The 14630-nt window shown below is 65.2% G+C and overlaps 2 protein-coding genes across 4 annotated transcripts; both read right to left on the bottom strand.

Annotated features, from left to right (window-relative positions):
* Positions 1-7414: 7414 nt before the first annotated feature.
* On the bottom strand, positions 7415-11130 carry GMPPA (GDP-mannose pyrophosphorylase A). Of its 3 annotated transcripts, XM_090046208.1 has the most exons (13): positions 10961-11128; positions 10763-10860; positions 10583-10686; positions 10275-10467; positions 10144-10203; positions 9916-10046; positions 9764-9778; positions 8828-8962; positions 8644-8741; positions 8355-8401; positions 8129-8221; positions 7705-7873; positions 7415-7607 (listed from the first exon to the last, which is right to left on the bottom strand). In XM_090046208.1, the coding sequence occupies exons 1-13, from the start codon at positions 10998-11000 to the stop codon at positions 7507-7509; spliced, it is 1284 nt and encodes a 427-aa protein (XP_089902334.1). In that variant the 5' UTR covers positions 11001-11128; the 3' UTR covers positions 7415-7506. The 3 variants fall into 3 exon arrangements, with proteins under 3 accessions (XP_089902334.1, XP_089902333.1, XP_089902335.1); XM_090046207.1 differs by lacking the exon at positions 9764-9778 and having other exon boundaries at positions 8828-9088; positions 10961-11130; XM_090046209.1 differs by lacking the exon at positions 9764-9778 and having other exon boundaries at positions 10961-11126.
* Positions 11131-11267: 137 nt separating this feature from the next.
* On the bottom strand, positions 11268-14501 carry SPEGNB (SPEG neighbor). The gene is made up of 5 exons (XM_090046215.1): positions 13806-14501; positions 13204-13379; positions 12775-13082; positions 12050-12191; positions 11268-11921 (listed from the first exon to the last, which is right to left on the bottom strand). The coding sequence occupies exons 1-5, from the start codon at positions 13863-13865 to the stop codon at positions 11783-11785; spliced, it is 825 nt and encodes a 274-aa protein (XP_089902341.1). The 5' UTR covers positions 13866-14501; the 3' UTR covers positions 11268-11782.
* Between the last annotated feature and the right edge of the window lie 129 nt (positions 14502-14630).

The following is a 14630-nucleotide window of genomic DNA, read 5'->3' as shown; positions in this document are numbered from 1 at the left end:
TAATGGCCACGATGCGCCGTTGCTCAACCCATTCCTCCCTCCGCCGCCCATCAGCCCTGCCTGGTGGCATCTCTCATCTCCCCCCAGCCCCACTGACACCATTTGGCTTGAGCTAGAAACCTTCACTCAGGTGGGCCCGTGGACCGGCCTGCTTTGGGAGATGGCTTCATTTGGGCAATCCTTCAACTGCACCCAGGTCTTTGCTCCCTGGCCCCGCTGCCTCGCCAGAAACCTCTTGGCTCTGAGTCCGTCCTCCACACGTGCAACTTCACACAGGCTGCGCAGGGTGTTCACACGGCCCGGGGCACCTGCAGCTTCCTGCCACGTTCCCACGCTGTGGACCTGGTTCCCAGCTTGTCGCAGAGGCGCTGGCTGCAGCTGTGCCCGCCAGGGTCCTGGCTACAGGCTCTTGCCCCCCACTCATGCTGTCTTGTGGGGGCAGGCAGGGATTTGCCCCTGCTCAGTCTGGACTGCTGGGCGGGGGGGTTCCTCTTCCTCTGCAGCGGGGGCATGGCCTGGGCTCTCTGCAGCACCCACCAACCCCCCAGCAGCACCAGGACGGTGGCAGCTGTGGCCCCGCGGGGGTGGGTGTGGGGGCAATGCTCGGGGCTGGCTCAGAGGCAATGGTATGCATCTCTGAGGTTGCACCCGGGGTTTGTCTGGGTGGGGCTGGAGGGAGCGGATCCTGCCTCGGGCTGGCTGTGACCCCACGGCTCCCCGTGCTCGGACTATAATTCCATGAATGTTTAGACGACTTTGACTATTTTTGCCCGGCTTGCTGTGCTTTTTAACCTGACCGTATGATCTAGCCCACGTGCACGTGCCATCGCCCACAGGCACTGACAGCCTCAGCCAAGCCCAAACGTGCCCCGTCGCTCCCCCTGCCAGCACTGCATCTGCCCCCCCTCCGATTCCCCTTTGCACCCCCACGCCCCCGGGCTCTGCTGCAGGAGCGGGTTTGGGCCATCCTGGTCTTGGCCGGGGCTGGCACGCGGGGAGACCACAAGCATGAATCCTGGCTGACGTGCTGGGCACCCTCCACCACAAGCACGACAAAGCGACAACTCAAGCATGAAGGGAAAAGCCTCGCTGCTTCTGGGCCCTGAGCTGCACCGAGGGGCCGGGGTCAAGCTGAGCCGGGCGCCTTGAAATCTGACCCCGGGGTCAGCCACGTGCACCAGCACAGGACTGACGGTGGAGGCCGGAGGCCCCGGGAGTCATGGCGGGGTTGGAGGCTACCAGCTATTGGGGCAGAGGCCGAGGTGGGGGAAGCAGCACACGCGGCTCCTGCTCTGGCCAGGGTCACCGGTGGGGGGGCTCCAGGCAGCCTTCCCCCGGGGCTAGTGTGCAGGCCCACGGCCGGGAGGCGGCGCTGTGCCCCGGCTGCGGGAGCCCTGGCACCCCACGGCCCAGCAGGCGCCCTGGGCTCCCCCCCAGCCCCGCGCCAGGATGGGGCGCAGCGGCTCCCCCAGCCCCGGGCTTCACCAGTGCCTTTGCTGGTGTTGTGCACTGTGAACTGGAAATCTACTGGACACAAAAATCATGGACTAAATACAGATGTTGAGTTTATGTCACATTATAACCACCTGGTAGCCCCGGGTAACCTCTGCATTTTACCAGTTACATCTTCCCCCGAGGGCAGCATCACCCCTCCCCGCATCGCCGTGGATCTGCCCTGTCACCAATTTGCATTTTCACAGACCTGCATTTTGCATATTGGCGTCTATCCCACCCACAAACGGGTGCACCAGCAGACTTTCCCTGTGCCTGAAGACGGGGGTTGTGCCCCAAAACTTGCAAAGAACCATTTTTCCAGATACAGGCAGCCCTTGGACCTACAACACAATCGGTTCCTGAAAAACCACAAGTCGAAACGTCGTAACTCAGAACCAATTTTCTCATAAGAAACAATGTTCTGAATGGGGGGGGGCGTTGGTTCCTGAACCAAGGCCCGGCATCCTATTTTCACCAAAAACACCCCAGAATTTTGTACTCCATCAATTAGAGATGAGTAATATACAGCTCCATTCACGTACCAAGTGTTGTAAAGCTGAAACTGATGTCATAAAGCTGAAACAGGGCGTCCGTTTATAAACCTTGTAAGCGTGAAACGTTGTAGGTTGAGGACTGCCTGTAGTTAGTCGGTCTCATAAAAGAGAACACATCTACCCAAGAAGCCTCGTCCGCCTACACCCCGAGCGCCAGTGCAATGGAGAAGTGACAACCAGCAAGACCTGGTGTGGCCCAAGCTGATCTGGATGAACCGGCAGGAACAGGACAAAGGAGCGACAAAGGTCGCCAGCACAAACCACTGCAGTGCTCAGGGCAATGCCCCCTGCAGCGAGCACCCACAGCCACCCTTCACCCCGGCACCCTAGGGTGGGGGCCACAGGCGTGGTGTGCGCAGTTCGAGCCGGCAATGAAGGTAAATGCATGGGAGGAAACCGTCAAGCTGGACTTCCTGGGCCTGCTGCTCACCGGGAGCCCGGGGCAGTCTACCACGGCCTTGGCACTGACACCAAGCAAAATTACGGATGCCTGATAGAGGCCCCGGGGAGAACTTTTGACCCAGCTGCAGACCCCAGCTGGGCCGGCCTGTCTTTCAGCTTGCAAGGGAGGACCCCCAGAGTTGGCATGAGACTTTGGCCTGGCGCTGCAGCAACTGGCCGGAGAGACCTTCCCGCCACTCGCCTCCCACATGCATGGTGCGCTTGCCCAGGTCTGTTTTGTGCAATGCGCCTGCTCAGCTTTGGCTGGGACACCCCCCGAGCCTGGAGGCAGCCATGCACCTGGCACTGTCTTGGAGCTGGCAGAGCAGATGGGCGCCCCAAGACCAGGATCCACGCGCCTGCCAGAGATGAGCCGGCACCATGCAGCCAGCCCTGCCCGCGGCGATGCAGAAACTTCCGGGTGGAACAGACAAAATCCACCAGACTTTGGAAAGCTGAGGCCCACGCGCATGTGGCAGCCGGGGCCCCCTGGACCACAGGGGCTGGAGCTGCTTCAGGAGGCTGCCGGCGGATGCTGGCACTCTGGTGACCACAACCATTTCCAGAAGGACTGCCGAGAGAGATGGCATCCTGGGCAGGGAAACTGAGGCAGGCACTGGAGAAGGGCCCAGCCGCTGCTGCTCCACCCCGAGGCCCACGGGACAGGGTGATCATTGTTGGCCATGTAAGACTGAGGCACCTGGAAGGAAAGCTAGGAGAGGTCCCTTTCTGCCCTCCTGGAGAAACGTGTCCCGGCTCTAGGTGCTCAGTATCCCTCGTACGTGGCTGGCGTGGGACCAAGGGGTAGAAAGCTTCACCCGCCAAGTAGTGTCAAAGCAGGCAGCAGGGAGGGGCCCCAAACCCTGGGGGCAGGGTACAGCCATCAGCTCCCAGAACTTGCCACTGCCCTGCAACGTCCCTGCAGCGATGGATGCTACCTGATGCACCGACTTCCTCAAACAACTTGAGGACAGCGTGACCCTTGCAGATCGCTCCAGTCCCTCGGTGGGACATTTCCCCACCCACCGCAGCAGGTCGAACGAGAGCATGCGAGGCGGTAGCAGGGGAGAGCCTGACGGCACCCCTAGGAGCAGCACAACCATCAGACCCAAGTACTGGCACAGCCATGAGGACGGGAACTTCCTCTAACAGCTGTCAAGAAACTGTCCAACGAGTTGCACGAGCTGGCAGGCCACCCAGCCCATACCTGTGGTCCTGAATCCCCAGGTAGACCCAAAAGAGACAGAAGAGCCCTGGGGAGGCTTAGCGACGACACAGCGTCACGTTGTGCTAAAAAGGGGGTAACGTCATGTACTGTGAATTGTACGCGAGGCGGCTGCGAGTCTGTAACCACCCGCGTGTCCCACAAGCATCCGCGAGAGGGAGACGTGCGGAGGCAGAAACAGGCCAATCCAGACGAACGGCTGTGGGGAGATGGAGACAAAGCGGGGGAAAGCAGCAGCTGCTGCAAGCGGAGAGGGGAAGACGCGCAGCTGGATTCAGACCACAACTGCGGCTCCTGCCCTGGAGACCCGTGCAGGGCAGCTGTGGGGCTGAGGCCGGTTTGCAGGGATGCACCAGTGCTGCTAAATAACTGTTTAAGGTGTTAACTAGCCGACTGCTACTAGCCTCACGTGCCGTGACAGATGTGATGCTGCACGCTGACCCATGCCTCTTCTTTCTTGTGACCCAAGTCCCCAATACCTCATATATAAAGTTGGAAACCCCAGCTGGTGCCCGTGCTCTGGGGCACAGCAGCACTTGGGGCACACTACGCTGCGCTGCAAAGGAAGGACAGGATAGGAAGGAAAGGTGGAGGAGTAGCACTCTACATCAAGGAGGAATATACTTCCTCGTTAATTAGCAAGGGGGTAGAGGGGGGGCACTCTGAGGTGCTCTGGGTTAGAGTAAAAGGCAGTCCAGGGGATAGAGACTTAACGGTGGGAGTCTACTACAGACCTCCCAACCAGGGAGAAGAGCTCGACCAGGAATTCTTAGGTCAGCTTACAGAGGCAGTGAGGGCTAAGGATGTGGTCATCATGGGGGACCTGAACTTCCCAGACATCTGCTGGGAAGAGCAGTCAGCCAAGTCTGACCGCTCACGTCGGTTCTTAGCCAGAGTGCAGGACCTCCATCTAACCCAGGAGGTGCACAGCCCCACCAGGGGAGACGCCTTGTTGGACCTGGTGCTGTCCACGGGTGATGACCTGGTGCGGGGGCTGCGGGTGATGGGCCACCTGGGAGACAGCGATCATCGCTTGCTGGAATTCACCATCCAGCGTAAGGTGGCAAAGGGCTGCAGCAAGGCAACAGCCCTAGACTTTAGGAGGGCTGACTTCAACAAGCTAAGGAGGATCGTTGGGGAAGCGCTGAGGACCCAGACGGGAAGGGAGCCAGATGTCCAAGGTGAGTGGTTGCTCCTTAAGGAGACGATCCTCCATGCCCAAAGGGAGGTAATCCCAACAAGGGTCAAAGGGAGCAGGAGGGCACATAAACCCCCATGGCTCACTAAGAGCATCCGGGAATGTCTCCTTGCTAAAAGGGAGGCATATACCCAATGGAGAGATGGGGTCATCGCCAAGAAGGACTATGTTACAGTCGCCCGAGGATGTAGGGGGGCAGTCAGGAGGGCCAAGGCAGAGTTGGAGATAGGACTAGCTTCCCGGATTAAGGACAATAAGAAGTCCTTCTTCAAATACATAGGGGGTAAAAAGAGGGTCCCGGGTAATGTGGGGCCCCTGCAGGACACGATGGGCAACTTAGTCATCACGCCAGATGACAAAGCTAACATATTTAACGATTTCTTTGCCTCTGTCTTCCTAAGTAGGGACCAGTTCAGCCACCTCCCTGCTGGGCCCCCCTCGGGCCCCGAGAGAGACACGCCTGGGCCAAGGGTTAGCGAGGAGTTAGTTAGGGTACTTCTGGAGAGGCTGGACATGTTCAAGTCCGCTGGTCCGGACGATCTTCACCCTAGGGCTCTACAGGAACTGGCCGAGGTCATTGCGGGACCCCTGGCGCGGCTCTATGAGCACTCGTGGTGCTCTGGCGAGGTGCCGGAGGACTGGAAGAGGGCCAATGTGGTCCCTATCTTCAAAAAGGGAAAAAAAGAGGACCCGGGAAATTACAGGCCAGTTAGTCTTACCTCAATCCCGGGTAAGCTCTTTGAAAAAATTATCCTGGCACACATCCAGGAGGGCCTTGCCGGGGAATGCATGCTCAGGGGCAACCAACATGGGTTCATCAGTGGCAGGTCTTGTCAGACCAACCTGGTGGCCTTTTACGATCAGGTCACCAAATCATTAGACGCAGGGGTTGCTGTGGATGTAGTCTTTCTTTGGACTTCCGGAAGGCTTTCGACACTGTCTCTCACCCTGTCCTCATCAAAAAGCTGGGAGACTGTGGTGTCGATGCCCACACGGTCAAATGGGTCGCCAACTGGTTGGAGGGCCGCACCCAGAGGGTGGTAGTGGATGGGTTCTTCTCGACCTGGAAGGACGTGGGCAGTGGGGTCCCGCAGGGCTCGGTCCTCGGGCCTGCACTGTTCAACATCTTCATCAGCGACTTGGACGAAGAGGTAAGAAGCACCCTGTTCAAATTTGCTGATGACACTAAGATGTGGGGGGATGTGGGTGCACTAGAAGGGTGCAATAGGCTACAAGCTGACCTTGACAGGTTGCAACGGTGGGCGGATGAGAATAGGATGGGGTTTAACACTGATAAGTGCAAGGTGTTGCACATGGGGAGGAAGAACCGGCACCACACTTACAGGTTGGGGAACTCCCCTCTTGCCAGCACGGAGACGGAAAAGGATCTTGGAGTCGTCATTGACTCCACGATGAACATGGGCCGGCAGTGTGGGGAGGCAGTCAAGAAGGCCAATCGTACCCTGTCATGCATCCACAGATGCATCTCGAGCAGGTCCAGGGAGGTGATCCTCCCCCTCTATGCGGCACTGGTCAGGCCGCAGCTGGAGTACTGCGTCCAGTTCTGGGCGCCACACTTCAAGAGGGACGTGGACGATATGGAAACAGTTCAGAGGAGGGCCACTCATATGATCAGGGGTCAGCAGGGCAGGCCTTATGAGGAGAGGCTACGGGACCTGAACCTGTTTAGCCTCCACAAGAGAAGGTTAAGGGGGGACCTTGTGGCCTGCTACAAACTGGTCAGGGGGGATCAGCAGGTATTGGGGGAGTCCCTGTTCCCCCGTGCGCTGCCAGGAGTGACCAGGAATAACAGTCACAAACTGGCGGAGGGTAAGTTTAGATTAGATATTAGGAGGCGCTACTTCACAGTCAGGGCGGCTAGGGCCTGGAACCAGCTTCCAGGGGAAGTGGTGCAGGCTCCTAGCCTGGGGATTTTTAAAAGGAAGTTAGATGAGCACCTTGCCGGGGTCATCTGACCCCGGTGCTCTTTCCTGCCAAGGCAGGGGGTCGGACTAGATGATCTACCTAGGTCCCTTCCGACTCTAGCTACTATGAAACTATGAAACTATTAGCTAACAGCACATGGCAGGGCTGAGCTCCCAGTGCTTCCAGGGGGAGAACAGGGCTCCCAGGTGAGGAGCTGCCAGATACGGAGAAACCAAAGGGGTGACGAGGGAGCAGAGCCAGCTGCCAGCCCCAGCCCCCTGGCCTAAGCTCTGACCGGGCCTGGGCCTAGCATGGAGCTCCCTTGAGCTGTGCCAGGGTCCTTGCCACCAGCTCAACTCAGCTGCGAGGTGGTGCTGTGACTGCGCTGGGCTGGGCACGGGGAGATGCAGGCGGCAGCAGCTACAGCCACAGCCCGGCTCTGAGGGCACCAGGGCCAGGAGACAGGACCCTGATGGAGACCAACGTCTGGGCACCAGCTGCCCCCGGTCTGCAGCAGGAGCCTGCTGGCCGCAGCGTGCAGCCCAGCCCCGAGGGAAGTGGCAGACACGGGGCAGGTGCGGATGAAGCTTTAATGCCTGTCTCTACCGCAGCAGGTGCCAGGGAAGGGCGGCAGGGCCCGGGCCAGGTCCTCCGGCTGCAGCCACCCCTCACAGGATGATTTGGTTCTTGTAGCTGCGGCTCAGCTCCTTGTGGGGCAGGACGATGGAGTTGAGGATCACGACCTCGGCAGGGATGGTGACATTGCAGCCTGTGTGGAGATGACCAGATGTATGGTCAGCAGCCACCCCCAGGCCCTTGCTCATGGTGCACGTGGCCCAGGCAGCCTGGGGCAAGGCAGCACCTACCCAGGATGGTGATGGAGGGTGTGAGGCGGCCATCCCGGAAGAGGGTCTCGCTGTCCATCTTGGCGTAGGGGTCGTTGGGGTTGGGGTCACTGGGGGTCCCTTCGACCCGGGCCCAGCGCCCGATAGTGCTGTCCCAGCCCACAATGCTGTTGAGCACGCACGTGTGATCCTGGGGAGAGCGCAGCATGGGATGGGGGAACCCACTGCTCCAACGAACCGCACCAGGACAGGGGCAGGGGGCTGTGGGTCCGAAGCGAGGGGCACCAGCAGGGCTGGCAGGAACAGAGCCCAGCTCAAGTCAAGTGTGGGATACCCAGGGGCCCTGGCAGTGCCGCGCTGTCCCAGGGGTCCTAGACCGCCCTGCCCCCCTCTCCCCCCAGGCTCCCTGCTCTTCTCCCCGCCCCCACCAGAGCCCTGCACCTACCTGGAGTGAGGCACCGTGCAGGATGATGGACTCACGCAGCCGCACACCAGCCCCCACCGTCACCCCCTTCCCGATGGAGACGTTGGGGCCCAGCTGTGGGGAGAGGGGAGCCCCCGTCACCTGGGGGGGCTGGAGCCAGCAGGGAAGTGACACCTCCCTGCCCACCCGTCAGTTCTGGGGGGGGACACTGCCCCCCCACCCCGATGCCTGCCGTGCCCACACTCACCACGGCGCTGCTGTCCACGGCAGCTGTGGGGTGGACGTACACGTCCCCTGCAACACGAAGCAGCAGGGTGAGGGGGCCATGGTGGGGCCCGAGACGGCGCAAGAACACGAGGCAGCTACCCAGCTCGCTCTGGAGCACGTGGCGCTGAGCTCCGGTCCCACCCCCCAGGTCTCCCTGACCACTTCAAGCCCCTCTGGGACGGGATGAAACGAGAGGGGAGCCCAGCTGCATCCTTGGCTTCCCCACAGCACCCGAGCCAGCCCCGCCCTGGGCGGCGCGGTGGGAGTACCTCGGATGGTGGGCCCCCCCGGCTGGTTGCGGGCCAGCCTCTCAGGGTGGCGCTGGCTGTACTGGCTCAGGTAGAGGCGATTGGCATAGATGGCGGAGCTGGGAGAAGAAAACGTCAGACGGCTCCTGCCCCAGTCCAGGGGTCCCTGCCCCGCACCCCCGCCCAGCCTAGCCCCTGCACCCACCCGGCCGACTTGATCTGGCTCCAGAAACTGTCAGTCTTGTAGACGTAGAGCGCATGGCGCCCAGCCAGCGCGGTGAAGACGTCCTGCTCCAGCCGGATCATCTCGGCGCGCTGATACCCATTGGACGTCTCCTCGCTGTGGGGACACGGGTGGTGAGGGCCGGTGCCTGCTGGCGCCTGGGGAGGGGGCGCCCGCAGCTGAGCCTCCCCAGACCGGCTGCGAGGTCCAGGGGCAGCTGGGCACAACCCGTGCCCCAGGCAGCTGGGGAAGAGAGCAGGCAGCAGCGCTAGGGGAAAGGGCTGAGCCTCCAGCTGTGGGTCCCCAGGGCCCGGCTGGCTGCACAGGGCGGGGGGAGAGATGAGCGAACCCCCGAACAGCCCTGACGAGGGCAGGATCCCACGCCCCAGCCCTGCAGGACTCAAAACAGAGAGTCCGGCCGACCTGTCGCACCACTGCTCCACGGCACCCTTGCTAGTCTGGGATCTGGTCTGGTGCAATGCCCATACTGCAACCCCCACCGGCACTGTGCAGCCCCTAGCCAGGCCCAAGTCTTGGAGGAAGCAGTGCCCAGAAGGGACACGTTTCTCCTCAGCTCGTCTCCACGCCCGCAGCACTGCAGCCCAGACCCGGCTGCGGCCAGGTCTTGGCCGGGAAGGCGCCCGAGCTGCCCGAGGCTCACACTGAGCGTATGCGCGGGCCCTGGAGACAGTAGACGTGGCACTCCTGGCTGCGAGGCCAGCTTGCCCAGCCCCAGCTGCTCCGAGGAGGCCAGGCTGACCCTGGATCCAGCCACGGAGCTTGTCTCTAAGGTGCTGGGATGGGACCAGCGCAGCAAAGCCGAGCGCGACTCGGAGGCAAAGCAGAGCTCCCGGCAGCGGGGACAGGGCGCTACGCACCGATCCCAGCGCCAGCATCAGGGGAGACAGACAGACTTACCCGACGCAAGAATAGCTGGTGCAGGAGCCAGGACGCGAGCGAGTGATGGCAGAAGAGGGGAGGAGAAGGGGGAGAAAGAGAAAGAGAGAGACAGAGAGAGATCATGGCGGATGAGCGCGGGGCTGCGGCCCTGGCGCGGGGGGGGCACTCACAGCAGCAGCTCCTGCTGGTTCCTCTGGAAGACCTCTCCAATGTGCTGGAAGATGGCAGGCGTGAACAGGTAGATGCCGCAGTTAATGACCTCGCTAACAAACGTGCTGGGCTTCTCCACGTAGTGCAGGACCTGGGGGTGGGACCCCGTGAGCACCACGCCCAGACTACGCCCTGGGGGGGGCCTGCCCCGGGCAGGAGAAGACCCCAGCCCAAGGTGCACCCGGTACCTCGTGCGTGTCAGCGTTGGCCACGATGCAGCCGTAATTCAGGGACTGCTTCCTGTTGGCCTGCGGAGAGGGGACGTATCAGCACGGGGGCCGCGGGGCCGAGGCTCCAGGACGCCCAGGCCCCTGCTCACCGTGGTGCCGAGGATGACGAAGGTGGGCGCGCCGGCGCGCTGCTGCTGGAAGGCGAGCATCTCGGGCAGCGGGAACTCGGAGCACACGTCCGCATTGAGCACGAAGAACGCCTCGGGGCCACCCGACAGGATCTGGTCGCGGAAGTGATAGAGGCCCCCGCCCGTGCCCAGCGCCGCGTACTCCTGGAGGTACCTGCAGGGCGGGCACGGGCGCCGCGCCCCCGTGAGCTGCCCCCGGCCCAGACCCGCACGGGGGTGGGGGGAGCACGCACGGCTCTGCCGGGTGGGGGGCCAGGGGCTGCACCCACCTGATGGGGATCCTGAACTCCTGCTGGGCTGACACCAGGAAGCGGCTGAGCGCCTCGTTGGGCTGGTAGAAGCCCACCAGCAGGATCTCCTTCATGTTGGGCACCTGGGCAGAGCGGGGCCGGGCGCGGTCAGCACACGGCGCCCCCGCCCCGGCCCCGGCCCCCGCCCGCCCCCCCTACCTTGGTGCAGGCCTCGATGTGGTGCTGGATCATGGGCACGCCGGCCACCGGGAACAGCGGCTTGGGGACCTCGAAGGACAAGGGCCGGAAGCGGGTGCCTGGGCAGGGCAGGGGCTCGGGCTCAGGCGGGGCCGGGCGCGGGCTCCCAGCGCAGGGGGCCCCGCGGGACACGGCCCGGGGGCGGGGGCGGGGCCTCACCCTTCTGCGGCCCCCCGATGAGGATCACGGCCTTCAGCATCGTGGCGGCTCCTGGAACAGACGCGGCGGCCTCAGACGCTGCCGCCCCGCCCCGCCGGACGGCCCCGGCCCCGGCCTCGGGGTCCCCGCACCTGCCGCGGCCGCCGCTTCCGCACACGTGTCGCTCCGGGGCGACGTCACCAACCTCGCCGCGCGGCGGCTGCCGGGAGTTGTAGTTGGCCGGGCGGCGGCGCAGGTGCGTGGGGTGGGGGTCGGGTACACGAGGGGCGGCGGCATGTGCACGGGGTCCCAGAGGGGTCGGGGTCGGGGTCGGGGCAGAGGGGCGGGCGGGCGGCCGTAACCCGAGCGGGGCGTCACGTCGCGCCCGCACCTGTCGCGGCGCCGGCCGGGCCTCATATGGTCAGCGCCGCTATTTATAGCCCTGCGCGCTGCGGGGGGGGCGCCGCGGCCGGGGCACCAGGCCCTGCCCGCCGAGCACGTGCAGACCCCCCTCCCGCCGGGGCGCAGGGGGCCCAGCGCTGCACCCGCCGGCCTGGTCGCCCCCGGCCCCTCCAGAGGGTCACGTCACGGCGGCGGGAGCAGGTGCCCAGGCGGGCGCCGTCCGGCCGAGGGCAGGCCCGTGCTGCGCGGTCTCCCGTGCCCCGTGCCCGCCGCCCGCCCCTCTGCACGGCCCGGCCCGCCCGGCCCCGGCGGGGAGGGGCGCCGCGCACGACGCAGGGAGACGGGCAGAGCCGCGACGGAGCCTTTATTGAGTCGAGAGAGGCCGGGGCGGCGGGCAGCCCAGCGCCGGCCCGGCCGAGGCCCGCTCCGGGGCGGCGGGGGTCAGAGCACGTCGAGGCGCGCGAAGGACTCGTCCATGCCCAGGCTGTTCTCCACGAACACCTCGTACTTGCCCGCGTCGCCCTTCTCCACCGCGCGGATGGTCAGCGTCGTGGAGTCGCTGGCGATGTCGTAGAAGACCCTGCGCGGGGGGGGCGTCACGGCGGGCCGGGGGCGAGCACCTCCCCCAGCACCGCCCCGCCCCTTAGGGCGGCTGCCCGGCGCGGGGGCAACCCCCAGCCCGGCCCCGGCCCCCGGCCCGGCGCTCACCGGTCGTCCTCCTCGATGTCCTGGCCGTCCTTGGCCCAGCCCACGTCGGGCTCCGGCTGCCCGCTGATGAGCGCCGTCAGCATGACCTTGGAGCCCACCTTGGCCTTGGTGCTCTCCGGCCCCTTCTCAATTTTGGCGGGCACTGGGGGGGCACGGTCACCCTCAGGCCCGGCCGTGCCCCCCAGCCTGGGGGGCGTGCGTACTGGGGTGGGAGCGGGCCCCCCCGTGCCCGGAGTCCCCACCCTGGGGCTGGGGGCACAGACCCGGGAAAGGGACAGGGGGTTTCAAGAGCCTTAGGGGAGAGGGTCTGAGGGGTCTCAGGGATCCTGGGGGGCAGGAGCAGGCAGGTCTCAGGAGCGGGGGGGCTCAAGGGTCTCTGGGGGCAAGGAAAGGGGCGTCAGGGATCTTAGGAGGCCGAGGGTCTTGGGGCATGGGGTCTCAGGGATTTGCGGGGGCTGGGACTTGGGAACTGGGGGTCTCAAGGACCTGGGGGCGGGGGTCTCAGGGTTCCTGCGGGCTGGGGGCCTTGAAGGCGGGGGTGTCAGGGATCTCGGGACCTCGGGCCAGGGGTCTCAGAGGCAGGAGTGTCAGGGAATCACGGGCTTGGGCGTCTCAGGGGTAGGGATGTCAGGGACCGGGTATTGGGGTCAGGGATCTCAGGACTAGGGACTGGGGGTCTCGGGGGCAGGGGTGCCAGGGATGCAGGTCCCGGGTCCGGGGCTCACCCTCGACGAGGATGCGCGCGGAGTCGAAGCACTCCCCGAAGGGGTTCTTGACGGAGACGGTGTAGCGGCCCAGGTCGGCCAGGCCGCCGTCCCGCACCACCAGAGCCACGATGTCGGGGTCCTCGAAGATGTAGCGGTGCTTGGGGCCATCTTTCAGCTCCACCCCGTCCTTGGACCAGCGGATGAAGGGGTCGGGGAAGGCGCTGATGCGGCAGGACAGCTTGGCCGCGCTGCCCTCGATCAGCACCGTGTCCTTCAGCCCCTCCAGCACTCGCGGCGGCCCCTTCTCCCTCAGCTCCTTGCGGGACCTGGCGGCACAGGGTCTCTTGGCTGCGGCTGTGCCCCCTGCCCGCCCGCCCGTGCCCAGGCCTTGCCACGCCAGGGCTGGCACCAGCCCCCCAGGCCCAGGCGAGCCCCCGCGCCCCTCACCTGTGTCCACGGTAGGACGCCTGGATGCGGATGGCCGCATTCTGCACCTGCGGGTCGTTGATGTCAAGGCTGAACCCTGGGGGGACTGCCATGGCCCCCTTCTTCGGAGCCGGCTTGGCTGCTGGGGGGGCGGCCTTGGGGGCCGCGGGGGCCGCCTTGGGAGCTGCCTTGGACATCTGGGGAGAGCAAGATCAGTGCCTGCGCGGAGACCCCCCGCCCCCCTTCCCTGGCACAGGGGGCTCAGACCCCCTCCCATGACATGGGGGCCCAGCCCTGGCGCCTGAGTACAGCCCCTCTGCTCCCCATCCCGGGCCCCTGCGCTAGGCAGGGCGCAATGTCCAGCGCCAAGCACAGCTGGGGCCTGAGCCCGCGGCTCTCGGGGCTGTGGCTCCTGCCCGGGCTCAGGGCCGGCCATGCTGGGGGGACGGGGCAGCCTCCACTGCCCCTGGCGCCGGCCCAGGCTCCTCGCTGACGGGGCGTGGAGGAGCCCAGGTGTCCAGTGGGCCGAGCCCAGCTCCCCGGGCGGCTCGGGGGGGCTCCGGGCCCCCAGCCCCAGGCAGGCGTGTGGGGTGGTGAGACCGGGCCGGGCCGGGGACGCTTACCTTGGGGGTGCTCACAGCCGCTGTGTCTGCTCCGGGGTGCAGGGCACTGGCAGGGCCCATCACGCCCAGCTTTATACCCTGGGCCGGCGGGGCGCGGGGGCCTCGGGGGTGGCCGGCCCGCGCCCCGGCCACATTCCTGCCCAGACCTGTCCTTCTTTGGGCAGTCCCAGCCCCCCCGGGTCGCGCCGCGCCCTGCGCCCGTGGCCGGCCAGGCCCCGGCAGCCTTATATAGCCTGTGCGCGCGGTACCTGGGAGAATTGGGGCAGGGCCGATTGCAGCCCCGTGCTGGCTAATCACATACGTGGGGCCCGTGGGGACCCGAGCAGCAGCTGGGCCGCGCTGCCGTGCCACTGCCCCCCCGGCTGTGCTGTGCGGGGGCAGGGAGCAGGCCTGGGGCTGCAGGTCGGGGAGAGGGGCACCTGTGCCTGCGTCGATGCTGCTCTTGCTCGGCGGCAGGTGCACGGCTCCATCATGGGCCAGGCCCAGGGCAGGGGCCGGGACCCTCAAGGGACAAGGCTTGGCAGGGGCGGGGGGCAAGCAGCCCGTGGGTGGGGTCTCTCTGCCTGCATAGCTGCCCGAGTGCCGGCCCCGGAGCTGGGGGGAGCTGACCCTATTTTGGCCCCTTCCCCCCACCCCTGACCTCTGCCCCGCTCCCGCCCCTGCTCCACCCACCAGCCTCTGCGGGGGTAAAGTCTGGCTTTATGCAAATGAGCCCTCATGCATATTGATGTGGAGCTCGGGGGGCGGGGGGGCATCTCTGGTCCAGGGCCGGGCCACGGGTCTGGTGTCCCGGGACGGGGTTTGGGAGCCTGGGGGCCGATCCTC

Source organism: Crocodylus siamensis, chromosome 4, assembly GCF_052110815.1.
Source record: "Crocodylus siamensis isolate JL-2025a chromosome 4, ASM5211081v1, whole genome shotgun sequence".
NCBI classification, from domain to species: Eukaryota; Metazoa; Chordata; order Crocodylia; family Crocodylidae; genus Crocodylus; species Crocodylus siamensis.
Note: the sequence above shows the minus strand (reverse complement) of the source record. Positions and strands in the feature narration are given on the sequence as shown.